The following is a 27,530-nucleotide window of genomic DNA, read 5'->3' as shown; positions in this document are numbered from 1 at the left end:
CCGCACACACACACAGCGCTTCCTGTGCTCTCACCGCTTGCTGGGCCAAAGAGGAACCGTGGAGCCGTTCTTGCAAAGGTTGGTTAATCCAAGCCCCAGCCCAGCCTCCTGCTCAGCTCATGACAAAAGCCATAGCCAGCCAGTGCAGCCAGCCTGTCCCAGCCCCAGCAGCGGTTCCTTGCTTCCTGCTCTGTGCTCCCATTCATGGCAGAGGTGCTGGAGCCGCTCTGAGCCTGCACCCCACACTGGACAAGGATCCCATAGCCTCATTCTTATCTTTGAGGTTCTAACCAGCCGTGCACCAAGCCCCGGGAGGCCCTGCAAACACAATGCCGCTAATGATCTCTCCGTTTCCCTCCAGCACCCCTCCCCGCCTGCTCTCTGATCACTTGCACGGAGAACCTGTCCACACTTGGGGATTTACTAACGGAGCTATTCTGGAATAAGGGTGTCCACACGAGGGCTCAGTCCAGAATAGCTGTTATGGTACATTTCCAAGCACAACGAACCCCTGAGATGAGAAGGGTGGGGGACATTGGGACTCCCTGCCCTGCACAAGAGGTTTTGTCTCAGCCCAGGGTAGCACAAAGAGCTCCTCTCACCCCACGGAATTCCCCAGAAGGCTCCACATGCATGTTGGTGCTTCCCCAGCCAGGGGATCCTGTCCAGAGGCCCCCTGGCACCACCACCAAAGCCAGGGGCACCCTTGCAGGCGGCTGCAGCTCCGATGGTTTTGGAATACAGGGGTGGCCTCTGGCTGGGAGTCACAATTCCTTTGTTTCCCTTTCAGCAGCTGTGTTTAGCTGCTTGCTCAGGCTGCGCCAACTCTTTAATCTTGAGTCAGTTCTCATTTAGATCCCTGCTGCTGGTAGAATAGGGAGCTAGGGTCTGATTTATATGCAGAGCTCTCTCCCAGGAGGAACAGATGTGATAACAAGTCACTAGGCACCGGCCAGGCTGGGGGCCTCAGGAACAGCTAGAGCCTGTAGGTTTGTTTGGTTTATGGGAGGGCTCCAACCCCCTGCCCCTGCATGCTGCAGGTCTGTGAGCTAGCAGGGCTCTGGGATACACGAGAATCTTACTCCTGTCCCCAGTGAAGTCAAGGCAGAAGCTCCCATTGACTTCGGGGAGCTGCGAGGGCATTACAGCCCGGAGCAAGGGCAGCATGAATAGTGCTGTGCCTAGTTCTCGCAGCGTGAACGTGCTAAGGGGCACAAACATTCCCCCTGTTCAGCCATATCAAACTGGTCATAAGAAAAACAGGGCTTTGAAGCCAATAAAGATAAAGCAAAATATAAACAAGGGGAGATTTTTGTTGGAGATACCGTAGCACAAATAATTCCTGTTTCCCTGGGAGAGCAACATGAGCTGATGCTAATCAGCATTTGTTCAGCCCGGCTGGAAACCCAACCCCAAAGCAAACCGAGTGTAGTGTTTCTGCAATGAAAGGGAGAGGATTATTACTCTGCGTGGGGGTCAGGCTCCTCCAGGATGAAATCTTCCTGTCTTCTTGCTCAGCGCTGGCTGCTCAGGTTTCCCAGTAGGACTCTCTTAATGGCAGATTACAAAACTTGAGACGGTTCCTGACTTCCCCCTGCGAGATCCAGGTGAGAAGGGCAGTTCTGGCTTCCCAGCAACTGACTGGCTGACACCCTTCCCCAGTGCCCAGTTCTCTCACCTCCTAATCTGAGGGAAATTCACCCCTGGGCAGGGCCAGCACAAGGCCTTGGTACCCCCCAGACCTTCATCCCAGGCAAGGCCCAGCATGAGGCCTAGGCATGACGTATGTCCTGCTGCAGCCCTGTGGGTTAGGTTTGGGGAAAGCTTAGCATGTGTCAGGTGCATGTTGAGTGCTGAGCAGAGGCCACAGGGGTCTTGAAATACACAGATCAGTGCAACACAGGCCAGGAGTGATCCTGGTACAATATCCAGCTTCTGCTGGGCAAAGGTTGCAGTTAACAAGGAGCAGAATGAGGAGTATGGAGAGGAGGGGTCGGCCTTCAGCTGCATTTAGGGTGATCAGACAGTAAATGTGAAAAATCGGGATGGGGGTGAGGGGTAATAGGAGCCTATCTAAGAAAAAGCCCCAAAATGGGGACTGTCCCGATCTGGTCAGCCTATCTGCATTCCCAGAAGCTGAGCTGTGACTCTGGCTTGACATGTGAAGGGCTGGGGTGAGAGTAAGCGGATGTGATGTGCGATTCCTTTTCCTGGCATAGTTATTACTGTGTGTGTCGGATGCTCCCAATACCCCATCTCCAGGCACGAGGGCAACATGCAGTATAGAAGCTTAGGAACAAAAACCTATCAGGAAAAGAATCCCTGACACAGCAGCCTGGCCAACCCTTCCGCCCCTCCCACACAAGCCAAAGGAAACAGATGGGCCCTTGACCATGCCTGAAAGATCAACAAACTCGGCTTTGTCAGACCCCTGGAGGAAGTGCACTCCAGAGCCAAGCCTGACAACCACCAGAACAACCTGCATCCAGCGCCCAGATGCTTGATTCTGGGGGCTGTTCGCTTGAGTGTCCTGGCTGATCTGGCTCCTAATTAGAGGAGTCTCTCAGATAGCCAGAGCACAAGCCACATCGTGCTTTGTTGAAGAAAGGCAGCACCTGGAAGCCAAGAGGAAGTAGGGTGACTGTGACGAACTGGGAATGTTCTTGGTGTTTTCTCTGAATACTGTGTTGGTGCCTCAGTGTCCCCATGGCAGTTCTTAAGTATCTGGCAGAGCAAAGGGCCAGTGCACCTAAATGCCTGACACTCTGTCTCCTAGCAACTGATGTCCTGGGCCCCTTCTCTGCAAAGGTGCCAGCTGAAGGTGTTGGAGACAAAGGGATCAGGTGACCTCCTGGCCCGGGAAAGGAGCTGAGCAGAGAGGAGGGGCTGGAAGGGGTTGTTAGGCTGGAGCTGACTGAGGGCAGACGTGGGGGTCTGGCTCACTGCCCCCCAGAATGGACCCGGCCGAGGGGTTCGGTTCGCTGTATCTACAAGCTCTGTTTTAGATCCTGTTCCTGTCATCGAATAAACCTCTGTGTTACTGGCTGGCTGAGAGTCACATCTGACTGCAAAGTGGGGGGGCAGGATCCGGTGGTTTCCCCAGGACCCCGCTGGGGTGGGCTCGCTGTGGGAAGTGCACGGAGGGCCAGAGGATGCTGAACACTCCAAGGAGAGACCCAGGAGGTGAAGACATGTGAGCTTCTTGCCCTGAACAAGTCTGCTCCGAGGGAGAGGAGGCTCCCCAAAGTCCTGACTGGCTTTGTGGGGAGCAGCTCCAGAGCATTGCCCGGGGACTCCGTGACAGTGACCAGAAGCAAGTGTGAAAAATCGGGGGTAATAGGAGCTTATATAAGAAAAAGACTAAAAAATCAGGACTGTCCCTATAAAATCGGGACATCTGGTCACCCTCAGAGGAAGCCAGGAAGAAGTTGGTGTAACGTGCCCTCTAATGCTACCAACCAGAAGGGCAGCAGCACACATGAGAAAACAAGATGAGCTCCATCCTCCACAGGGGCCAGAGTGAACTCTAACAAAGGTGCATGTTGTCACTGGAGTAAATCCAAGCATTTGGTGTTACCATAACGTCAGGAGACTGTCTATCTCTCACAGAGCCAGCAACCAGGAAAGGCTTTAAATCCCTTCTTTGTCTCAACAAGAACTTGCTCTACAGGACTTAAAAACAAGAGCAAGTCCTTCACCTGTGAATCTTCCAGGCAGGTCATTGCCAGGCCCATAGAAACTGCCCCGCAGACTGGAAATCATTTACCGAAGTCACCCAAACCAGGGTTTCTAAAATCTAAACTATATTTCCTACGGCTCCCATTAGTTCCACAAAACCTGTCCTGGAAACCTGTCCTCTGCATGGTTTGAGGCTGGCCATACCCTATTACATCCCCAATAACTAGCTTCAAAGCCCACTAAAGCTGCAAAGTCAAGCTCTGGAAAAAATAATGTATGATCATGTCATTAAAGGCTGTAACAAGAATTACACTGCACATGGGGGCCGAGGTAAGATTGCACAAGCAATCTTGAATTCTGGCATTTCCGAATGTGTGAGTGTTCGGCTTTGCCAGCGTAACAATCTATTAACGTACTATTTGTATGTAATTTGCAAATTAAAAAAAAAATACAGAAATGTAATCACGTGGAACCTAACTGACCCCATGTGGGTCATCAGCAAGGTTGGGACTTTGAGATGGGTTATAGCAGGGAGCCAGGACTCCTGGGTTCTTTCCCGCAGTGGGGGTCGGAGCTGGGACTCCTGGGTTCTATCCCTCTGGGGGTGGGGTGGGAGCCGGGACACCTGGGTTCTTTCCCCGGAGGGTGGAGTGGAGGGGAGCCAGGACGTCTGGGTTTTATCCCCCGGGCAGGGGGTGGGATGGGAGCCGGAACGCCTGGGTTCTATCCCCCGGGGGATGGGAGCCGGGACTCCTGGGTTCTATCCCCTGGTGGGGGTGGGGTAGGAGCCGGGACGCCTAGGTTCTTTCCCCGGGGGGTGGAGTAGAGGGGGAACCGGGAAGCCTGGGTTCTAGTGGGAGCCGGGAATCCTGGGTTCTATCCTCCAGGGGGGTGGGGCGGGAGCCGGGACTCCTGGGTTCTATCCTTGGGGGGTGGGAGCCGGGACGCCTGAGTTGTATCCCCGGGGGGGGGGGAAGGAGCCAGGACGCCTGGGTTCTATCCCGGGGGGGGGTAGGAGCCAGGATGCCTGGGTTCTATCCCCGGGAGGGGGGGTGGGAGCCGGGACGCCTGGGTTCTCTCCCCCAGGGGGGAGGAGCCGGGACGCCTGGGTTCTCTCCCCGGGGAGGACTAGGAGCCAGGACGCCTGGGTTCTATCCCGGGGGGGGGGTAGGAGCCAGGATGCCTGGGTTCTCTCCCCCGGGGGGGGGGGGGGGAGCCGGGACGCCTGGGTTCTCTCCCCGGGGGGGGGGGTGGGAGCCGGGACGCCTGGGTTCTCTCCCCCGGGGGGAGGGGAGCCGGGACGCCTGGGTTCTATCCCCGGGGGGGACTAGGAGCCGGGACGCCTGGTTTCTATCCCCGGGGAGGACTAGGAGCCAGGACGCCTGGGTTCTATCCCGGGGGGGGGGTAGGAGCCAGGATGCCTGGGTTCTCTCCCCCGGGGGGGGGGGGGTGGGAGCCGGGACGCCTGGGTTCTCTCCCCGGGGGGGGGGGGGGGGGAGCCGGGACGCCTGGGTTCTCTCCCCCGGGGGGAGGGGAGCCGGGACGCCTGGGTTCTATCCCCGGGGGGGACTAGGAGCCGGGACGCCTGGGTTCTATCCCCGGGCGGGACTAGGAGCCGGGACGCCTGGGTTCTCTCCCCCCGGGGGGGGGGAGCCGGGACGCCTGGGTTCTCTCCCCGGGGGGCGGGGTGGGAGCCGGGACGCCTGGGTTCTCTCCCCCGGGGGGGGGGGGAGCCGGGACGCCGGGGTTCTCTCCCCGGGGGGCGGGGTGGGAGCCGGGACGCCTGGGTTCTATCCCCGGGGGGCGGGGTGGGAGCCGGGACGCCTGGGTTCTATCCCCGGGGGGGGGGGGGGTGGGAGCCGGGACGCCTGGGTTCTATCCCCCGGGGGGGGGGAGCCGGGACGCCTGGGTTCTCTCCCCGGGGGGGGTGGGAGCCGGGACGCCTGGGTTCTCTCCCCCGGGCCGGTATCTAGCGGCTTAGGACCGGCTCTGGCAGACGCTGAGGCCGGGGCCGGGGCACTGCGGGGATTGTTTCTGATGTTTTCCAGGGGTCCTGCCCGCAGTGGTACAGCCCATGCGCCCCTCCCAGTCCGAGCGGTAAGATCACTCCCCCCCTCCCCTCGCTTGGTACAGCCCGAGCCGTTGAGACTACGGCGTTCGCTGCAGGGGGCGCGGTCTCGTCACGTGGGCGGCGCCCTGGATTGCGGCAGTCTTGTGGGCGGGGCTTTAGGAAGTGGGCAGGGCTCTGAGCGCGGACACGCTCTGAGGGGAGGAGCCTCCTGGGAGGGGGCAGGGCATGTGAGCGGCGGGGGCGGGGCGAACTGGTTGGCGCAGGCGCAGAGCAGGCGGGGGCGCTGCGGCCTCTAGGTCACCTGAGCGCGATGGATGAGGCGTGAGTAACGGGGTCGGGGGGCTCTGGGGCTGGCCTGGTCCTGGGGGAGGGGCGGGGGGGCTCTGGGGCTGGTCCCCTGCTGGGGGGAGGGGCGTGGGCGGGGGGGGGCTCTGGGGCTGGCCTGGTCCTGGGGGAGGGGCGTGGGGCTCTGGGGCTGGTCCCCTGCTGGGGGGAGGGGCGTGGGCGGGGGGGGGGGGCTCTGGGGCTGGCCTGGTCCTGGGGGGAGGGGCGTGGGCGGGGGGCTCTGGGGCTGGTCCCCTGCTTGGGGGGTGTCTGGGGCTGGTCCCCTCCTGGGGGGAGGGGCGTGGGCGGGGGGGCTCTGGGGCTGACCCAGGCCTGGGGGGAGGGGCGTGGGTGGAGGGGGCTCTGGGGCTGGTCCCCTGCTGGGGGGGGTGTCTGGAGCTGGTCCCCTCCTGGGGGGAGGGGCGTGGGTGGAGGGGGCTCTGGGGCTGGTCCCCTACTGGGAGGGTGTCTGGGGCTGGTCCCCTCCTGGGGGGAGGGGCGTGGGCCGGGGGGTGTCTGGGGCTGGCCCGGGCCTGGGGGGAGGGGCGTGGGCCGGGGGGGGGTGTCTGGGGCTGGCGCTCTGTGCTGGGGTCTCCTGCAGTGTGGGGAGCAGGTATATGGGTTGACCACCCTGTGGGAGAGGGGGTTGGGGAGCCCCTGGGTGTGGGGAGCATTGGGACAGGCAGGTATGTGGTGTGGGGCAGATTGGTTTGGGGTTCATCTGTGGAGTTTGTTTAAGATGTCTGTGATGTGAGGCTTGGGGTAGTGGGTTGCAGAATAGGGGGTGTCTGCAAATGAGGGGGTATTGGGAAGTTGCTGAGTTGCGGGGTCAGATTGCTGCGTGCCATTGTTTTGCCTCCAGCTAACAGGGCGGCACCATCACCAGTCGTATTTCCTTTATTTGGAATCTGTAACTAAAATGTGTGTCTGAGTAATAGGTGTCCATTCTGCTTTTGACATTGTTCCTTCGCTCCCTGACTTACTGGGGCTAGAACATGGGCTGAAGCCAAATGATGCTCCCCACTGTCACAGACGCACATAATGCCCCACTGTGCTTGTGGCTGACGCTGCTGCTGACTCTTAATTACAGTTAAATGCCCCTCTGAACATGTTTTTCTCGGCCTAACTCTGTGGTTTGTGCCGTGTAGTTTATTTTAACCCCATCACTCACAGGAGGCTTATTCCAGGCAGCAGGGAAGCTGCCCAGGGTGCTTCTGAGGGGGTCTGGTTTCTTAGGTTTGAATGTTATTACCTCCTGTAAAAGAGATGTTTGAATGCTGGGGAACTATAACTTTGAAACTGTACCCCAAGGGGAATCAGACAGTTAAATCCCAGCAGATAAATGAAAACAGAAGTATAATCCTGAAAACCTACTTGTATGCCTCAGAATCCTAATTGTCCAAAGACTTCCATACTGTTACAATGGGAAGTGGGTCTGCTTGGAAGTGAGGGGATCAGATCCCTGCCTATGTCTCCAGGCTCTTGGGTGAACTGGAGCAACAATAATGCAAACAGAAGAGTTAAATAATGAACCGGAATGGACTGTAACTCCCTCCAAAGGCTAACCTGACTCCCTGGGACAATCAGGCTTGCACCTATAGTTTCATGAGATCAGAGCCTCCTACAGTGTTGCTATATTGTGTGTGTGTGTTACAGAGAGAGAGAGACCCTCCCGCCCCACTCTTCTTCCATTAGATAGCAGAGCTGATTTATTCACAGTCCTGCAGCCAGGTTTGTCACATGCATGTTGTGATCGTGTCTCCCACCCCTAAGACTAGGTCCAGAGGAAATGTGCATAGTTGGCACTGGGTGAACTTTAAGGAAGTTTAACCCTGCAGAAGTATGTTTTGTAACCCTGCAGTCCCCGGGAACAGCCCCGGAGCCTCTTCTTGTTGTGTGCGATTGGCTCATAGTTTTGATTTTTTGCTGCTTCAGAGAACGTTTGGCATCTTTAATAAATAACCCTTTGCTGTGCGCTCCTGAGGAGGAGAAGCAAAGACTTGTGGCCTGCTCTGTACTGTGAGGAATGTGCTGGGGGGGGAAGATCCCAGCTGATCTAGGAGGGTCACCTTGGAGGCACAAGTGGTGATTCCAGTCTGTGTATAATGAAGCCAGCGTCACCTTTGCCTTCAGTCTGTTACTGCCCGGGGCAAACGGAACAGAGGAGCTGCGTGGAATATTTAGTCAAAAAGGAAGTCACCCAGGCTCATGCTGTTGGGACCAGCCGTCCTAGGGGCACAGATAGGTGATACCCCTGCCAATGAATGCTCTGTCCTGAGCACCCAGTGCCCTCTTCGGTACAGTTTGCACCATAATTATTCCATAAACAAACAGAACCAGTGTGGCCTGCGCATGCAGTTACTTTTTTTTGCCCGATAAACTTGGTGATGCACTGAGAATCGCAGCACACTGTTTTTGTTAGGCAACGCCTTTTGTTTGTGAAGAAGTGCTCCGGCGTGTGGGTGCTACCTTTGTGTTATGTTTTTCAGGAAAATGGAAATGTCAACTCCGCCAACGTCTAAGTGCATTATTTACTGGAAAAGGAAAGTCAAGTCTGAATATATGCGTCTTCGGCAACTCAAGAGGTTTCAGGCAAACATGGGAGCCAAGGTAGATGTATTTTCTGGGGCCAATCCTCGTATGTATAAGCAGGGGAATATCAACTAGGAGTAGGGAGAGTACATGTGTTTGGCTCTGTTGTGACGGCTGCTGGAACACTGTGTCTAGTTCTGGTGTCTGTAATTCATGAAGTATGTTTAAAAATTGGAAAGGGTTCAGAGAAGAGCCATGGGAATGGACCCTTCAGGCTTTATAATCTGTGGAGTTTTTTTAATTGTTCACATTCTGCTGTTAGACTAGACCGTGTTCAGTGTCTGTGTGGGGTGTAGAAAATCTTTCTTGGGTATTCCTTGTGACAGAGTGATCTGGTGATCAGGGCACTAGCCTGGGACTGGAGAGTCTAGCTTCAGGGCCCTGCTCCGCCACAGACTTTCAGTATGACCTTGGGCAAGTCACTTAGACCCTCTGAAGCTCAGTTCCCTGTCTGTAAAATGGGAATAATATCCTTCCTTGCCTTTGCTGAAAGTGGCCGCTGTGTTGACTCTACAGCCTGCTGTGTGTCACACATTCCCAGCAGGGATTTCAGCAATCTGAGTCTAAACTTGCTTGGAGGATTGTAAGCACTTCTCTTTCTAATTTCAGGCTCTGTTTGTGGCCAATTTTGCAAAGGTTCAAGAAAAAACTCAAATTCTGAATGAAGACTGGAAGAAGCTTCGAGTTCAGCCAGTCCCGTTAATGAAGCCTGGCACTGGGCACCCTTTCCTGAAACAGGTACAGGAGAATGAGGTGGAAATGGCAGGGCAGCTACACGAGCTGATTACAACCCAGGACTTTGCAGGGAAGGCTGAAGAGGGCTGTACCTTTCTCTGCTCCCTGCGGGTCAGTCTCTTACCGTGCCTTGTACTCTCCCCAGGCTGCAGAAATAGAGGCAAAAAGAAAACCCTGTGGCTAATGTCCAGGGAAGACTGTGAGTGACTGTAATTTTCAGCAGATCAGTAGCTGTACCCGTGGGGCGGGATCAAATGTATGTTTCTGCCCTGCAGTCACTGTGTCTGAGCTGCCCTCTCCTTACTGTCCCTGTGTTTGCTTGTTCTCCAGTGTACCGTCGAGAGCAATTTCCCTGGATTCCCAAACCAGACCATCTTCATGAGGTCCCTAAACACAGTAGCGTTGGTGCCTATTATGTATTCCTGGTCCCCTCTTCAGCAGAATTTCATGGTAGGTGAGAGTGCATTGTGGTGTGAGACTTTTGAGACGATTAATGCGTCATCCCTACATGTTTGAGGTTGCAGATACCTTCCTCAGCCTGCTCCCTTTGAGTCTGCCGCTGCTCCCGAGACATTGGAAGGGAATGTTTTCATCTCGCATTATGCTGTATCCCCAATAGCAGAGCTGGCTCGCCAGTTCCCCTGAAATCTTGAGGACCAGCCAAGCCTGACTGCTGCCTTTGCAGGGTTCAGTGCCTGAATTTAGTGGCTGATTTATTTTTTTTTAAACTGGAATTTTCTGTTTGAAATAGGGCTGTTGATTAATCAGAGTTAACTCACGTGATTAACTAACAAATTGATTTAAAAAAATTAATTGTGATTGATTTCACTATTAAACAACAGAATATCAATTTAAATTTATTAAATATTTTTCTACATTTTCAAATATTAATTTCTATTACAAAGTGTACAGTGATCATTTTATATTATTTTTATTGCAAATATTTGCACTGTAAAAATGATAAACAAAAGAAACAGTATTTTTCAGTCCACCTTATACAAGTACTGAGCAATCTCTTTATTGTGAAAGTGTAACTTACAAATGTAGATTTATTTTTTTTTTTTGGTTACATAACTGCACTCCAAACCAAAACAATGTAAAACTTTAGAGCCTACAAGTCTACTCGGTTCTACTTCAACCAATCGCTCAAACAAACAAGTTAGTTTACATTTATGGGAGATAATGCTGCCTGCTTCTTATTTACAATGTCACCTGAAACTGCCAAGCAAACGCCTGTTCTCACTGTTGTAGCGAGCATTGCAAGGTACTTACGTGCCAGGTACGCTAAACATTCGTATGCCCCTTCATGCTTCGGCCATCATTCCAGAGGACATGCTTCCATGCTGATGATGCTCGTTAAAAAAATAGGAGTACTTGTGGCACCTTTGAGACTACGAAATTTATTTGAGCATAAGCTTTCGTGGGCTACTCTGAAACCTGTCATAAAAAAAAAAATGCGTCAATTAAATTTGTGACTGAACTCCTTGTGGAAGAACTGTGTGTCTCCTGTTCTGTTTTTCCTGCATTCTGCCATATATTTCACATTATAGCAGTCTCAGATGGTGACCCAGCACATGTTCATTTTAAGAACACTTTCACTGCAGATTTGACAAAACACAAAGATGGTACCAATGTGAGATTTCTAAAGATAACTACAGCACTTGACCCAAGGTTTAAGAATCTGAAGTGCCTTCCAAAATCTGAGAGGGACGAAGTGTGGAGCATGCTTTTAGAAGTCTTAAAAGAACAACACTTTGATGCAGAAATTACAGAACCCGAACCACCAAAAAAGAAAATGCTGGTGGCATCTGACTCAGACGGTGAAAATGAACATGCATTGGTCCTCTTTGCTCTCGATTGTTATCAAGCAGAACCTGGCATCAGCAGAGACACGCATCCCCCTGGAATGGTGGTTGAAGCATGAAGGGACATATGAATCTTTTAGCGCATCTGACACGTAAATATGTTGCAAAGCCGGCTACAACAGTGCCATGTGAATGCCTATTCTCACTTTCAGGTGACTTTGTAAACAAGAAACAGGCAGCAGTATCTCCTGCAGATGTAAACAAACTTCTATGTCTGAGCGATTGGCTGAACAAGAAATAGGACTGAATGGACTTGTAGGCTCTAAAGTTTTACATTGTTTGTTTTATTTTTAAATCCATTTTTTTATCTAATTCTACCTTTGTAAGTTGCACTTTCATGATAAAGAGATTGCAGTACTTGTATTAGGTGAATTGAAAAATACTATTTATTTGTTTTTGTACAGTGCAAATATTTGTAATAAAAATAAATATAAAGTGAGCACTGTACACTTTGTATTCTATGTTGTAATTGAAATCAATATATTTTAAAGTGTAGAAAACATCAAAAATATTTAAATAAATGGCATTCTGTTACTGTTTAACAGTGCGATTAATTGCGATTAACTTTTTTAATCACTTGACAGCCCTAGTTTAAAATAATTAAATATTCAACAAATAAGTTAGGCAGCACCTACCTTTGTGTCTGACCCCCCAATGGCGCTGCTGTTGAGAGAACAGGGTGGCACAGAATGATTAAAATATGCTTTCTGGCACAGCATTAATACTGTGATCTTATTGGTTAAAATTGTTTAGTGGGAAGGGATAGCTCAGTGTTTTGAGCATTGGCCTGCTAAACCCAGGGTTGTGAGTTCAATCCTTGAGGGGGCCACTTAGGGATCTGGGGCAAAAATCAGTACTTGGTCCTGTTAGTGAAGGCAGGGGGCTGGACTCAAGGTCCCTTCCAGTTCTAGGAGATAGGTATATCTCCAATTTATGAAATTTTTATTATTATTATTTATTAAACGTCAATCTGCAGCTATTTCCTACTGGCCGTTGGCTTGCTGCAAGAGTATTCAGATCTGCCTGCTGCAGTAACTCACTACGGCCAGTGGGGAGCAGCGATGGCAGAACGGAGGGATGTCAGTTGTCAGAACGTCTGAGAACCGAGTGTAGCACTGGAGTATTCCCAGTGCCTTTGTCCCAGCTGTGTGTAAGGAGAGCATGCTCCTCTAGTGTGCGCTGTACTTCAGACAGGGATGAGTTACTGTGTGCTCTTCGTTGTGTGCCAACCCAGTTCTGCCCTGCTCATGAGCCCTCTGATACTGATTTGACCACTTGCTCAGCTCTCTCCTGTGTCTCTGAATGTCTCTGGGCCCTGGAGACACAACCCTTCTGTTGTGGCAGGGGGTGTGTTATAAACAGAGCACCTCACAGTGTGCAGAGTAGCAGTGAAGTCTGGGAAGAGCGAGTCTTTGCAGAACCGTGTGTGAACGGGAAGGAGCAGCCACGAGGCTGCCCTCTGACGGGCTGTCAGTGAGTGCTTGCTGCCTGACCTGTTGCAGGTGGAGGATGAGACTGTGCTGTGTAATATCCCCTACATGGGAGATGAGGTGAAGGAGGAAGATGAAACCTTCATTGAAGAGCTAATTAATAACTACGACGGGAAAGTTCACGGCGAGGAAGGTAATCTGGGCAGAGGGCTGCTCTGCATGTCTGAACGGCTTGCAAGCAGGGTGTGTGGCTGGGCTTTCTGAGCCGCTGAGGAGGCAAAGAGCAGTAGCAATAACCAGCCTCTGCGGAGGGTCCCCTAGAATAGGGAGCATGTAAAGCAAGAGTGCTCTGCTGGCCTGGTCCTGTCTCCCTACCCTCAGCTCTGCCAAGGCATCGGGCAGGTCCAGCCCTGGGCCTCTCACTGCCGTTTGTGTAATGATGGCAGATATCCATTAAGGGTTAGGATGAGACCAGCAGACTTCCTTCACTTGTGACCTGAGCCAGGACTTGAATCCAGTTCTTCAGTGGTGAAAAGCCCACGCAGTTTCCCACCGAGCTGCCTGGCCCCTCACGAGGCCCTGCCTGGAGGTAGGAGACATTGAAAAGCTGGCTTCCATCCCATGCCCCAAATGGCTTATTAGTACGTGTCTGTGTCTATAGCAATTACTACTCGGCTGGCAAGAGGGGATGGCTCTGTTGCTCCATGTGTTGGCTGCCAGGTGTCACAAAGAGTGGTGCACAGTCAACATCTTTCCCACCTCCCCAACACACTCTGCCTTGGCAAAGTCCTGTCATGAAAGCGCTGTTCCTAACTAGCAGTCTGTCCCGGGGCTGACTTAAGCTTGCCACCAAACCCCAGGCTGGAAAATTGCAGCATGCCCACGAAGCAGCTGATATTTCTGTGTTTTAGAGATGATAACAGGGTCCGTCCTTATCAGCGACGCAGTGTTCCTTGAGCTTGTTGAGGCTCTGAATCAGTACTCGGATGAGGAAGAGGAAGGGCTCAATGACTCTGAGGGTAAACAGGAGGATGGGAAGGAGGAGCTGCCAGTCACAAGAAAAAGAAAGCGAACCACAATGGAAGGTGGGTTTGGCAGCAGAAGCTGGCACAGTGTCTGGTGGCCTCCATCGTCCCCAGCAGTCACTGTGCCCTCCTGCGCTCATCGTGCTGATTGCTAATAAGGGTAGTGAAAGCTCCGTGGCCTGTCCTTGCTCCCCGTGGAATGCTAGCCGGAGTGTTTCCTTGGGGTGGGTTTCAGTGGGAGGAAGCTCGAACAGGGGGATTTTCAGGTGTGCTGTGTAATTGCAGGAAGCTTTAGTGGTGGATTTCATCTCGGACTGCTGTATGTGGCGCTCTGAGCGATACCGGTAGCAGAGAATCTCTCTGTCAGCTGCAGAGACTCCAAAGTATTGTGTGTAAGGGCCTGGAACTGCAGCTGACACATCTTCTTGCGCATATTTTAGTCTGGGTGTGAAACATCCAAGAGTAAAACCTGAGTCCAAGCAGAGTCTTGTTTCTCTAAATCCCCTCTGGCATCTGGGGAAGGGTTTTCGTGCACTCAGTCTCCTTGCAGCACCAATTAGTAATTTTTCCCTTATGACTCATCATTGAGTCTCGCTGATGGCGTTGCTGGTAGGTAGAAGGGGCACCATTGGAACGGCATGTTCCTTATCCTAGCTGTTGGACTGAGGAAGGATTCTCTGTTGGATAACTGTGTGATCATCTCGCTGCTTTTTAAAATGGGATCCAAAGCATCCCTGGAGTAACTCGACCCCTAACAGGGAAAGGCGCTTTCGAGTCCTGCTTAACTCAGGAGTCTTCTGTCATTTTGGTTTAGGTAACAAAAAGTGTCCAAAGAAGCAGTTCCCAAATGACATGATCTTCAGTGCTATTTCTTCAATGTTTCCTGAGAACGGCTTCCCGGAAGACATGAAAGAGCGGTAGGCGACATCACTGGTTAAGCTGTCTAGCAGAATCAGTTCCAGTTTTTAACAAAGAAACTTCAGCAAATAATAGTATGCCAGTCGGACTGATGCAGTAAACCCGAATCTGCACCTGCATTCCCCTTCCGTGGTCTCTCTGGGGCACATACACTAGGCTCCTGGCTCCTCAGCCGTCACCTCTCTTAGACAGAGACCCATGTCTCTCTCTGTCTTCCTCCTGATGGTTTTTCCCAGGCTGCACAGTTCCCTGCCTGTGCTATGAAATCCTCCCCGGCAAGCCAGACTGCCTAAAAGGCCAGCACCCATGTTTTGCTTTCTCTTGGGAGGCAGTGAGCATCGTAATTGCCACAGTTACAAATTCCCACACTCTTTATAAGTAAGCACATTTATTCTTAAGGTGAAAGTGTTGCAGAGAAGACATGCTAAAAACAATAAAAGAACTAGACACAGGCTAAAGCTTACTAGAGGTCACACCAACTCCAACCTTGGGCTCTGGTAGTGTCAGTCCTTCAAAACTCACAGCTGGGTTTTCCCCAGGGTTACAAGTCTCATTTTCAGAACCAGAACAACCATGAATAGTTCATGTGGCTTGGCCTCACGTCACAGGTGAGCACGTCAGCAGACAATGGCCCACCCCTCAGAGTGTAGCTTCCAAAGGCTGGGGTTTGGCATAACCAGAGGTGGGGAATTTGCATTTACCTCCCACTAGCTGTTTCCCCAGGAAAACCACTTCACACTGTTGCAAGAGTCCATGCTTGTCTGGCCCATTGTTCAATATAGTCCATTGAGCCCCTAGGCCTCACATCTGCCCTCTGGAGAGCTTTCGTACAATCCTGGCCCATAAAGCATTAATTTCATACAGAGGATCCCAAAGATGCATAAACTTAATTCAATAAAGTCTCCCAGGATATTGCAATAAATTGCCTTGTCTGTCACAAACGGTCTCTGCGGGAGATGGGGAAACACTGTACAAAGTCTTCCGGGGAACAGAATGAGAGTAGCCTAATGGGAGCTTGCTAGAAGAAAACCGAAGTTCTGATTGTTTCAACACCCTGAACTCAGCCCTGTTGTAGCGAGCTGATCAGCGCGCAGAGCCGAGCGGCTGGTTGCAAACTAGAGCAGTGTGTCCATGCATGGTTTCTCTTAAAACAGGTACAGGGAACTTACTGAACAGTCTGATCCGAACGTGCTGCCCCCCCAGTGCACTCCAAACATTGATGGGCCATGTGCAAAGTCAGTCCAGCGGGAGCAGTCCCTGCATTCCTTCCATACGCTCTTCTGCAGGCGGTGCTTCAAATATGACTGTTTTCTGCATCGTAAGTTCAGACTCAGCTGGAAACTCACCTGGAGGTTCTGGCATCTGTTCCACCATTTCCACCCCTTTCTTTACCTTGCCCCACATCAATGATTCTGCTGCCCACACTCCAGATTATACTGGGCAGGTGCCTGTGTCTTTTCCTGGTGCTGTGCGCTATATAGTGTTGCAATCCTGGAGAGCCAGATTGACACAGGCATTCAGGCACCCAAAAATGTGGATGGGCACCTACTTGCATTGTTAAAGTGGCCTTGAGTCTGTATCTTCCCCATAGACGGAAGGCTTAGCTGCAGTACGTGGGGAGTCCCAGTCCTGCTGTGTAAGCGCCCCCCCCCGTTGTGCACAGCAGACATGGCACAGCACAGACCTGACACACGTTACGCTGACACCTCACTGTGGTCTGCCCCTGCCCCCACGTTTTACTGCTTTATCGTAATGAGTCGCTGGGCCAGTTCCTCCAGCTTGTCCTGCTAAAGCCTTGTGAGCATTGCTTTGCCAGTTAGACCTGGTGCTTTCCTATTCCTGGGGGTCGCTGCGGAGTTACTGGAGTCTCCGCAGCTAGACTCTGTTACTAAACACTGGAATATGACCAGGCTTTGGTGTGTGTGTCAGGTTAAAAGTAAAACTTCCTGTTAAGTCTCTTTTCCAGGAATTGGGAGGTGTTCGGCTGTCCCAACATCACAGATCTACGTTTCCTTCCTTTGTGAGCGTGGGGTGGCCAGGGGATGTGGTTAAGTTCCCTGGTAGCGTAGGACTCACGGTCAGTGCCCATCGTATCTGGTCAGCATTGCACTTCAGCACCTTTCTCCGTGCACGCTGGGCTGTCAGCTGCCTCCTCCACTGTGGGGACAAATGAACCTCTCAGTCAGAAGGTGCCTGGTGCTAACATGATGAAGGTGGCTTGTATTTTTCAGCTTTCCATGCGACTCCTAATGTCTATAAACGGAAGAACAGAGAGATCAAAATCGAGCCAGATCCCTGCGGGACAGACTGTTTCCTCTGGCTGGTAGGTTTCTGGGATACCCTCCTGCCTTATCTGCAGGGCTGGCTGGGGCCTTTGTACTGTTCCAGTGGCTTCCAAGGTCAGACACAGGAGTTGGTGAGCACAAGTCCTCACTTGAGACTGATGTTAACAGACCTCCAGCCATGGAGCGTTAGCTAGTCTCAAACAGGCGAGGCCCTGTGATGCTGGCTGGTACCACAAAACAGTGCAGTGCTCAGCATGGGAAACTGTATTTAAAATAACCCAGCTGCGTTCCCTAAATCCAGCGACCAGTCCCCAACCCCCCCAGGGTCACTGGCAGGCAGTACATGGCTCGGCAGCAGATGAGATGAGCCGGCTGGGGACCATGCACACAAGGGGATGTGGTCTTTGCCCCTGGGAGCTCACCCTCTCGCTGATGCTGCACTTATAGCAGGGGCACTGCCCCGCAGGAGAGGCTGGGGGCTGCTGGCAGCACAAGGCAGTGGAGATGGGCAGGTCACAGTGTGAGAGGCTCACGAGGAGGCATCTCACTGCACAGACTCATCACCGACAGGGTTTGTAGGCACCTCTCTCTGTGCCCCCCCCGCCCCACCCCGGTGAGCTGAGGGGCCCTGCTGCAGTGCAGAGCCCTGGGCCTGTGGAACAGAGCTCTCTGCGTCCCTTGCGTGGCTCTCGTGCCATGCACTGTCTGATTGCAGGAGGGAGCCAAGGAGTTTGCGGTGCTGCACAATCCCAGGTCCAAATGCTCAGGTCGGCGGCGCCGTAGGCACCATGTGGTCAGTGCTTCCAGCTCCAACCCCTCGTCCTCCTCCGTCGCTGAGACGAGGGAGGGAGACAGCGACAGAGACACGGGCAACGACTGGGCCTCGAGTTCCTCAGGTATGATGCCTCGGAGTCTCCGCATTTCCATGGACTCTCCCCACTTCCGTGTAACTCGGCTGCTGCAGAGCCAGCACTGGAGAGTCGCCAAGGCAGGTTTTCCTGGCTGCACCGGGTAGCCCGGCTCCTCCCACTTCTTGGTTTGGCCCTGTAGGCAGGGGGATCAAGAGCAAACGGCTCATCAGAGCGTCCCCTTCTGTCCATGCATCAATCCACGGCTCTGTGTGTCTGGCCACCACAAGTCAGGCCTCCTCTGAGAGGGCTCGGGGGTAGGGTGCTGCCCTGCCGGCTGTGCCCATGGCTTGGTCTGGGGCTCAGGCTGCTGGGGGTCATGGAACCGGGAGCAGCTCACGTTATTCTCTGCTGCCCTGCACAGACAGACCTGCAGGGGGTGGTGCTGGGCCCTGGCTGGAGCTCTGCTGGGAAGATTGCCACGAGTGGGAGGAATTGGAGGCAGGAATAGGGACGGGGCCATGGGAGTGAGGGGCTGGCTCCTGGCAGACCCAGGCTCCCCAGCATGGGAGTCTGTGTATTTGCTGCCCTGACTGCTGTTTCCTGTCATCTGGGTCTTGTTAGAGGCCAACTCCCGAAGCCAGACCCCCACCAAGCAGAAGGGCAGCCCTGCCTCCTCCCAGCTCTTTGTGATGGAAGCACCGCAGGAGCCCGTCGAGTGGACGGGGGCCGAGGAGTCGCTTTTCCGCGTGCTCCACGGCACCTACTTCAACAACTTCTGCTCGATAGCCAGGCTACTGGGAACGAAAACCTGCAAGCAGGTATGGCCTGGCATCCTTGCGTGGCTGCTCCTGGGTGGGGGTGGGAGGGGAGGGAGCCTGGGAGCCGTGCTCTCACTAGCTTTGCCTTCTGTGCCACAGAGACCAGAGGAAACCCGCCTTGAGGGGCCTAGTGAGGGAACTGCCTTGTTTATCCGCCCAGACTGGGCGGGTGGCTGGTGCCTGAGGAATTGCTTCCTTGGAGTGCCATGGTCTGATACTCCCTCTGCTCCGCCTCGGAGGATGCCAGCTGCCTCCTTGGTCTGTAGCGTCCCGCACACCTAGCGTTCCTGTTTGACGTGCCAGTCACGGTCTCGAGGGAGAAGCCTGCACTGGTGCTGCTGCAGAGTACTTTGCTTGTCCTAAGGAGAGCACCGCAAGGCCCTGGATTCTGCCCCTGCCTCCGACCCACTAGCCTGCTCCTGATTCTCTGCAGAGCTGCGGATTTGGTGCCTGGAACCAGTGTCATGACACTGTTAAGTCTGCCTCCACCATCCCACTGCCCTGACTGCTTGGCTCTGGTTTCAGCCCAGCCTGCGTGCTCCGCTTCCTTTGGCTGCGGAGTAAACTCGCAGGGATTTCCAAGGCCTGGATCCCCTGACTCTTCTCTTTCCTGGGCAAGGCCAGGTTTTCAGAGGGCCGTGCATAGAAAAGTACCTGCTGGCTCCCTGCCTGCAGCTCAGGCTCCAGCCTGCCTATGTGCAGAAAGCTGTGGCTGGGTTTTTTGGAGGCCCTTTGAAAATGCTGCTCACACCCTTTAGCACCTGCAAAGTCGCTCCATGTGTGTTCTCCCAGCCTGGAATCCCTATTGCTGCCCTTTGGGGATTTTCCCACCTCCCATCTGAAGAATTAGGGACCCCAGGCCCTGTGCTGGATTCCACTCCATGTGCTCGTGCTGTCACGCTTCTGTCTGGGCTGCATTCACACCTGCTTGTGGAACCAGGGGCAGAGCAAAGTAGCATGGGAACGAGGACGAGCTTCCATCACTCAGCTCTAGGCACATGAAGTTCATTGCTGGACGCACATACGCTCCACACGGTGAAAATGGCTGCAGCCTGTCACTGCACACAGCTGTCCCTGCCCTGCCATCAGGCTGGAGCTGCGAGGGTTAGTGCCGCTGATCGTCCCCAGCGAAATGTTTTGGCGAGAGGGAGGGGTTTGCTTTCCAAAGGAACAGCAGCAGCAATCTCCCCTGGCTCCGTGAGGGCAGGGGCGGGCGCCTGGCCTGTGGGAGCTGGGCTTGCCCTCCAGGGTATGATTTGAACGAGCTGGACTCTTTCGCAGGTCTTCCAGTTTGCGGTGAAAGAATCCCTTGTAATGAAACTGCCGACCAGCGAGCTCATGAATCCGTCCCAGAAGAAAAAAAGGAAGCACAGGCAAGTGCTCAGCAAGCTTGTTTTGTTCTTAACACGCAGCCAGAGCCTCTGTGCACCCTGTCAGTGTTCCTGCTAACCCTCTGCCCCACATCTGCACGTGCTCCCCATTCTCACAGCCGCTTCTGCTGATGGCTGGGAATTGGCCCCTGGTCTTCTCCCTGCCGCTGCTGTGGTATCCGTGGGCCCTGGTACCCATGGCGCTAGCAGGAACAGCTGCCTGTGAGAGTCAGTCCCCTCAAGGCCCGGTTGGAAGATGGTTGGCTTGTAACCAGCTTCTCATGCACTTGTTCTAATCCATCCTGCTGAGCTGGTTGTCTTCCGTGGGGTTTCGCCTGACGCTAGGGTTTGCCCGAAGGAGCATCTCTCCTAGACGCCGGGTTCTGTTCTGTCTGCGCCTCTGTGACCAGTTGCTGGTGGCTATTAGTGCATGAAGCTGACAGCCTGGCTGCCGAAGGAATCTCACCTCTCCAAAGCCTCGAGCGCCCAGGCACAGACGTGCTGTTGGACATTCCTCAGCTAGGCGCCCGAGTCCCACATCTGTGTTTCTCTTTCAGGCTGTGGGCTGCGCACTGCAGGAAGATCCAGCTGAAGAAAGGTACCGTGCGGCACTGGCTGTGATCTGGGGGCCTGGGTTTGAGAAGCATCAGGGCGCTGTGTAGCACTGAGAGTCTCTCCAGCCGGCCAGCTCGAGCTGCGAGTGACAGGCCAGCAGCAACCACAGGAGCTGGTGCTGTTGCTGCCTGGCTGCGCCTTGTCTGGCTGATGTGGGAAACTTGTGAAGTTCCCATCCGCTTGTGGTGGGACTTTTCCGTCCACCTCGTCCCGGCAGTAGCGTTCCGGGCACCCTCTCGTTTCCAGGCGGAGGCAAGTGCTGGGGGATGATGGGGGCTGATCAGGAGCAAAGTAAACGAATCACGTGCATGTGATCCCGGTGCAGTGTCCCTAAGGCTTGCAGCACAAGGGGCATGCTTATGGGCTGCCTGCCCTCTGCTGGCAGAACTGGAAATGACAGGCTCTGATGCACCAGAGCCTGGTGCGTCCATGGGTGTTTGCGGGGCATGGGTTGTAACCATGGCATTTCCCCTCTTCTTCTTCTTGTAGATAATTCACCTACCCAGGTGTACAACTACCAGCCCTGCGACCACCCCGACCACCCTTGCGACAGCTCCTGCCCCTGCATCATGACTCAGAATTTCTGTGAAAAGTTCTGCCAGTGCAATCCTGACTGTAAGGACACAGCTGGGCACAAAGCCGGTCACCCTGCTACCTGCACAGAGGCGCTAACGGGGCATTACAGCGGCTCCCTCGCGTTCCCGCTCCAGGCAGCTTATGCCGAGTGGCTGGAATCTAAGCGCACAAGGACTGGCTAGCAGTCTGCCCAGGTCAGGGGAAGTGGTGTGTTCTGTGGTAAATCGTGGGCTGTCAGCGGTAATGACATTTCCATAGCGAAACTCACATCTGCACCTTCGTGAGTAGTGCCCCACAGCCCCCTGTTATGCTGCTAGCAGCTCGACGTGCTGAGCGCGTCTCTGACACTCGTCTGTGCTACAGTTCTGTTCCCAGAGCGCTGCGTATATACTCATGCCCCGCCTGGGGCCAGTCATCTGCGTTTGGAATCCCTCTGTGGGTAGAGGGAAGAGAAATGTCTCTGGCTCTCATGCACTCCCAGGGTTCTGCTGTGCCACAGGGGTCTCTCCACATACTGCTGTGCTCATGCTCCCCTTTGTTTGCAGAACTTGGGGTGCTCTAAACACTTCCCAGTGTAGCTTGGCTCTCTTGCACTGCCAGTGAGCTGCCGGGGGGTGGGGAGAGGGGAGCAGGGAACATGCCTGCCTGCTGCTGCCAGTGGTGCTCTCTGGGGGGCTTGCATTATTCCCTTTGCAGTGCTGTCTCTACTTCCTTACGGCTGAGAAACCTGAAAACCATGTCCTTTGTTTACTGGTGCAGAGCCCCAGTCCCTCATTGAGTGGGCTGGCAGGGCAGCTCTGGCCAAAGGCAGGCTGACCTGTCTCCGCATATGGGGATACTTTCTCAGTGTGTGTCTCTCCCCCCCCCCCCCCCCCCCCGCCTCACCAAGTGACTCTCATTGATCAACTCCCTGGCTAGCCACCTCTCTTGGATGGTCCTGCGTCTTGGCAGGGGGTCAGACTAGATAACCCTTGCAGTCTCTTCTATTCCTTTGGTTCTCTGATACCCCCAAACAATCTCCCCAGGATCACTTGGTGATTCCCTGCTCTGTTCATTCTCTCTGGGGCACCTGGCATTGGCCGCTGTTGGAAGACAGGACACTGGGCTAGATGGACCTTTGGTCTGACCACTATGTTCTTATGCCAGCCCTTGCAAGTTAACACTTGATACGCTCAGTCCCCAAAATCCTCCAAACCCCCTCCTGTAGTATCCAACCCTGTCAGTAATTACCAGGTTCCCTAGTCCCAAGGGAACAAGCTACGCACCAGCTTGTTTGATTCAGCTGAGGGTTCACATTTGACCTAATACCACAGCACTGAGACGGATTTAAAATAAAATCCAAGGATCAGGTTATTAACAAAGAACAGCGTTTCAAAGACTCGTGAATATTGGAAACGTGAGTATAACACGCCTCTTGGAATTTTAACCTGAACCATCTGAATTCCTGGTCTGAAGTAAGTTCTCACCTCACATAGTCAGGACCCAGCGCTTGCCTTTCTGCTTCCTCAGTGATGGGGGATGGTGCTGACTCTGCCTCCCAATATTTGAAGTGCATCGTTTGGCTGTGCTCCCCCAGATAAAACTTTGCCCACTGCTTGGTTTCCTGTGTGCTCCTTTCCTGTTGACTTGGGATGCAAACGTAGCTTCATGTGTTTGGCTTAGAATGGTTGATGTCCATCTGAACCAAGGCAGGTGAATCAGCATCCGATGCCTGGCAGCAAACTCATTTGTCAGCGCTGCCTCCACAGCATGTGTTCGGGACAGATTTTCAGCATGTGCACAGCCCCTGACATACCACCCAGAGGTACCTCCCGCAATGAGTGAGGTTCAGTCTGATATGAGCGGTCATTGGACACCTCCCACACCCTTTGGAATAACTGCTGTGAAAGCAGCGGGTTAGGTGAAGAGAGTTTGTCAGGCCTGGGATGGGAGAGCGAATCCACTGAGGGGTTCTTCGGGCCACACCACAGCTGAGCAGCCTCTCCAGCTGGGGTGTGTCCCTGAGGTTTGAGGCCAGCAGGGCTACCCTAGCCTGACCTGTGTAAACTGGGTGTTTCTCTGCAGGTCAGAACCGCTTCCCGGGCTGCCGCTGTAAGACCCAGTGCAACACCAAGCAGTGTCCATGCTACCTGGCCGTGCGCGAGTGCGACCCTGACCTGTGCCTGACCTGCGGGGCGTCGGAGCACTGGGATTGCAAGGTGGTCTCCTGTAAGAACTGCAGCATCCAGCGGGGCCTCAAAAAGGTATTTGCTGTGCCCCTCCCCCAGTGTGCAGAGCAGCTTGGCTGGAGAAAATCCACCCCTGCTGCTCTGTCCCCACTGGCCGCAGCCTCCCCAGAGATCAGGCCTGAGCTGAAGGGGGCGGGCGGTGGCTGGGCTGTTCCCTAGGCTCCCAAAGGGTTTTCAGATTCAAAGGCAGGGTTTGAACTAACAGTGAAGTAGGAAGAGGTCCCGGGAAGAGGAGCTGCCTGAGGAAGCACAGGAGGGAACAGAACTCAGGGGAAGGGGTGAGATCCTTAGAAAACAGGCCAGGGTTCACCAGAACTAATGGAGCTGCAAGGCGCTGGGGCGGCTGCTCACGGTAACAGCATGTAGCCTCCTGTCCGGGGCGTTTGTCGTTTGGGTGGTAATTCCCTGAGGCTGGGACTGTGTCCACCTGAGCGTGCAGCACCTGGCATGATGAGTCGAAGCTCCTGGACGCAGCGGTGATACCAGCAATGCATAAATGAGCACTAGGGGGCAGGGGAGCCAATTCCCGGGGGAGCTCTGGGCTTGTCTGCATGATGTCGAGGTGCTTTCCTTCCATTGCGCACACTGCTGGCAGCAGCTCTGCAGACTGAGCCGAAATCTCTTGCACTCTAGCATTTGCTGCTGGCTCCATCAGATGTCGCTGGCTGGGGGACATTCATCAAGGAATCTGTGCAGAAGAATGAATTTATCTCTGAATATTGTGGTGAGGTTAGTAAAGCCATCTCGGCCCGTCCCCACAGGTCTGGGATGACGCAGACGTGCGTAGCTACCGCTCTTGGGGCCGCAGCCCCATGGGTTTCACAGCACTGGTTCACAAGCAGTCCCTGCCCTCATGTTTGTGGGGCACAGTTCATGTGGTGCGTAGTCAGAGGAAACCACTGGAAGATTTTTCTCAGCTTTCCCCGCCCTCAAAGGTACATAACAATGAGTGAGGCTTAAATAAATAAACCCGTTAACCCCCCAGGGGCCTAGCGAAGGCTAAGGGGAAGGGTTGGGATGGAGAAGGGCTGGGTCCTGGCCCAGACTCACTGGGTGATCTTGGGCGAAGATGGTGAAAATGGCCTTGGTTAGGGGAAACGAGTTTTCAGGAGTCCAGCCTGAGCCGGGTCTGCGGCGGGGGCCGAGTGGCGGCCCATTGAAATAGGTGGGAGCTATGGGTGCTCGGTATCCTCTGCAGCTCTGGCCCAAGGGCTGTAAATGGAAAGCTGCTCCTGTCTCGGTGGGTGAAAGCACTTGGCCCCTCGGAAGAGGCGTCGTGTGAGTGCCCGGCACGGCAGGACTGTAGCGTGTGAGCCAGGCCTTGTTCCATGTGGTCGGCCATCTCCAGAGGGAGGCTGCGATACGCGTGCTGGCCGGCGGAGCAGAGGGAGGTTCTCCCTGAGCAGGCCAGCCAGCAGCCTCTGCCCCAATGCAGAGGGACTGTTCCCTGGCTCTGGAGAGCGCCGTCCCCCGGGACACTCAGCGTAACGCCTGCCCATTTCCCAGCTTATTTCTCAGGACGAGGCCGACCGGCGGGGGAAGGTCTATGACAAGTACATGTCCAGCTTTCTCTTCAACCTCAACAACGGTAACTTCCCAGCGGGGGCCCTGGCTTCCTGAGCGTCACCCAGGGCAGTGCCTGGCTGGGGGAGGGAGGAGCCGACAGCAGCTGTGCCTGGAGGTGTCTCCCAGGCTCGACACTGGCTTGCTCCAGGCACTGTGTCTCCCCATTGCCACAGCTGCTGGACGCCTGCCTCTGCAGTCCTGGGCCAGGCTGCTCTGTGATGCCACCGTCTGAGCTCCCTGTAACCTCCTGGCACTTGCCAGCGTGGGGGCTGTTTCTGCTCAGTGGTTTTGAGGACAGAATCAAACTTTAGAAAGGCAAAGCTGTGAGCCCCAAGCAGGGCTGGAGGGCAGCCAGGCCAGAGGGATTTGCCTCCTGAGCTCATGGCTTGGCTCTGGGCTATAGAAACAGGCAGCGAATGCAATCAGCCCCTCTGGTGCTGGGATCCGCGTAGGAGCAGGCAAGGGACGTGACTCCACAACAGGCTTCAGGTGAGCTTGGGGATCTGCCCCCAGCTGGCTTTTCATGAGGAATAAATTCCTTACGGCAAAGGCCTCCAGAGCCCAGGAGGATTCTGTGTGCCCGGCTCTGAAGAGCAGCTGAGTTCAGAGGCCATTGTGCTGGTCTGGCTCCGGGGCAGAGCTACCTGACTCGCTGAGTCTAGCCAAGCCCTGGACTAGTCGCAGGGGGAGACGCAGAGCTGAGCCCTAGAGCTAGTCGCGGGGGGAGACGCAGAGCTGAGCCCCAGAGCTAGTCGCGGGGGGAGACGCCGAGCCGAGCCCCGGAGCTAGTCGCGGGGGGAGACGCCGAGCCGAGCCCCGGAGCTAGTCGCGGGGGGAGACGCCGAGCCGAGCCCCGGGGGGAGGAGGGGGGAGACGCCGAGCCGAGCCCCGGAGTTAATGGGGTGGGGGGGAGAGGCCGAGCCGAGCCCCGGAGCGTGCGTGCGTGCGTGTGTGTGTGTGTGTGTGTGTGTGAGAGAGAGAGAGAGAGAGAGAGAGAGAGAGAGAGAGAGGCCGAGCCGAGCCCCGGAGCTTGTGGGATCTTGGTCTGCCGGGAATCTCAGGGTTCTGTGGTTTCCTTTCCTAATAGATTTCGTTGTTGATGCCACCCGCAAAGGAAACAAAATCCGCTTTGCCAACCACTCTGTGAACCCCAACTGCTACGCCAAAGGTGAGAGCTCTGCGCCCAGCCGCAGCCGGACAGGGAATCCCTGACTGTCGCTCCGGGTGACGCAGGGTCTCCTGAGCCTCTTGGAAGCATCCTCTGGGGCTGTGTGCTCTGGAGGGGGCTGAACACCAAAGGAAAGACTGAGTGTTGGGTTTTCAGGCACTCCTCTGCAGTTGGGTTCTCCACTCTGCCAGGCCCTCGTGCTGCTCAGTGGGGGCAGAGCCTGCTGGCCAGCCAGACCCCCGGGCGAGTCCCGTGGTGCTGGGGAAGAGCCTGGCCTGGAGCCGAGCCCTGACCCCTTTCTCTGCCGCAGTGGTGATGGTGAACGGAGACCACCGGATAGGAATCTTTGCCAAGAGGGCCATCCAGGCTGGGGAGGAGCTCTTCTTTGATTACAGGTGAGCCCCGCGGGGCCTGGCCACGCAGGTGCGTGGTGTGACGATCTCTAGAGCAGTGGTCTCCAGCCTTTTTGCACCCAAGATCACTTTTTGAATTTAAGGGCAACCCAGGATCTACCCTTCCCTGAGGCCATGCCCCTTCCCCAAAGCCCTGCCCCACTCACTCCATTCCCCCCCTTCTCTGTCATTCGTTCTCCCCACCCACTCACTTTCACTGGGCCGAGGCACGGAGTTGGGGCTTGGGAGGGCGTCTGGGCTGGGGCTGAGGGGTTGGCAGTGTGGGAGGGGGATCTGGGCTGAGTCTAGGGCGGGGGGTGATGGGTGTAAGCTCTGGGCGGGAGTTTGGGTGCAGGAGGGGGCATGGGGTGCTGGCTCTGGGAGGGGGATCGGGGCTGGGGCAGGCAGGAGGCCTGTCTTGGTGGAGATCGCGATTGACGGGTTGGTGACCACTGCTCTAGAGAGACTGGCTGGTGGTAGAGAGGCTGCTGGGAAAGTGACTACGTGCCAGTGTTCCTGTCTTGCAGGTACAGCCAGGCTGATGCCCTGAAGTACGTGGGCATAGAAAGGGAGACGGATATCATCTAGCCCCCTGCGGGCACGGCCCCTGCTGGCTGCCCTGATGCCGTGTTCATTCCATGCTTCTCCACTGCTGCCCTGTTCCCGTTGCTGTGTGTCCCGAGTGCTTCGTTCCAGCCAGACGCCTGGGAGCAAAGCCCAGGGCAGGAGCAGGAGTCAGATGCTGCCTGGGGTAGCAGGAACCTGGCTCGGTTCCGGGGCAGGTGGGCACTGGCGCTCCTGGGCTGGGAGGGCTCCAGAGACTGGAAGGAAGCGGCATGGCCGAGAAATGCTCAGTCTGTTTCTAAACCTGCCTGAGCGACCAGCTGCATCTGGAGCCAAGGGACCATGGAGCGACCTGCTGCATGCGGGGAGCAGGGATTGGATGCTTGATGTTCTGCTCCTGCTGCAGCCATTGGAGTGAGCTTTTATCCCTGGGGCGTCTCTTGCTACCTCTCGATTTCC

The 27,530-nt window shown here is 54.9% G+C and overlaps 1 protein-coding gene across 3 annotated transcripts; it reads left to right on the top strand.

The window, feature by feature from the left end:
* On the top strand, window positions 1–27,416 carry EZH1 (enhancer of zeste 1 polycomb repressive complex 2 subunit). 3 transcript variants are annotated; one of them, XM_050934599.1, is made up of 20 exons: window positions 1–78; window positions 8,563–8,683; window positions 9,275–9,403; window positions 9,731–9,850; window positions 12,768–12,888; window positions 13,607–13,780; window positions 14,535–14,637; window positions 15,793–15,956; window positions 16,870–16,961; window positions 17,639–17,819; window positions 18,396–18,592; window positions 19,874–19,965; window positions 20,520–20,560; window positions 21,067–21,192; window positions 23,218–23,396; window positions 24,015–24,110; window positions 24,888–24,969; window positions 26,035–26,115; window positions 26,426–26,510; window positions 27,035–27,416. In XM_050934599.1, the coding sequence occupies exons 2-20, from the start codon at window positions 8,567–8,569 to the stop codon at window positions 27,093–27,095; spliced, it is 2,241 nt and encodes a 746-aa protein (XP_050790556.1). In that variant the 5' UTR covers window positions 1–78; window positions 8,563–8,566; the 3' UTR covers window positions 27,096–27,416. The 3 variants fall into 3 exon arrangements, with proteins under 3 accessions (XP_050790556.1, XP_050790555.1, XP_050790557.1); XM_050934598.1 differs by lacking the exon at window positions 1–78 and adding an exon at window positions 6,014–6,070; XM_050934600.1 differs by lacking the exons at window positions 1–78; window positions 24,888–24,969; window positions 27,035–27,416 and adding an exon at window positions 6,014–6,070.
* Window positions 27,417–27,530: the final 114 nt, after the last annotated feature.

Source organism: Gopherus flavomarginatus, chromosome 25, assembly GCF_025201925.1.
Source record: "Gopherus flavomarginatus isolate rGopFla2 chromosome 25, rGopFla2.mat.asm, whole genome shotgun sequence".
NCBI classification, from domain to species: Eukaryota; Metazoa; Chordata; order Testudines; family Testudinidae; genus Gopherus; species Gopherus flavomarginatus.
The sequence above is the reverse complement of the archived record's forward strand: the minus strand, read 5'-3'. Positions and strand labels throughout refer to the sequence as shown.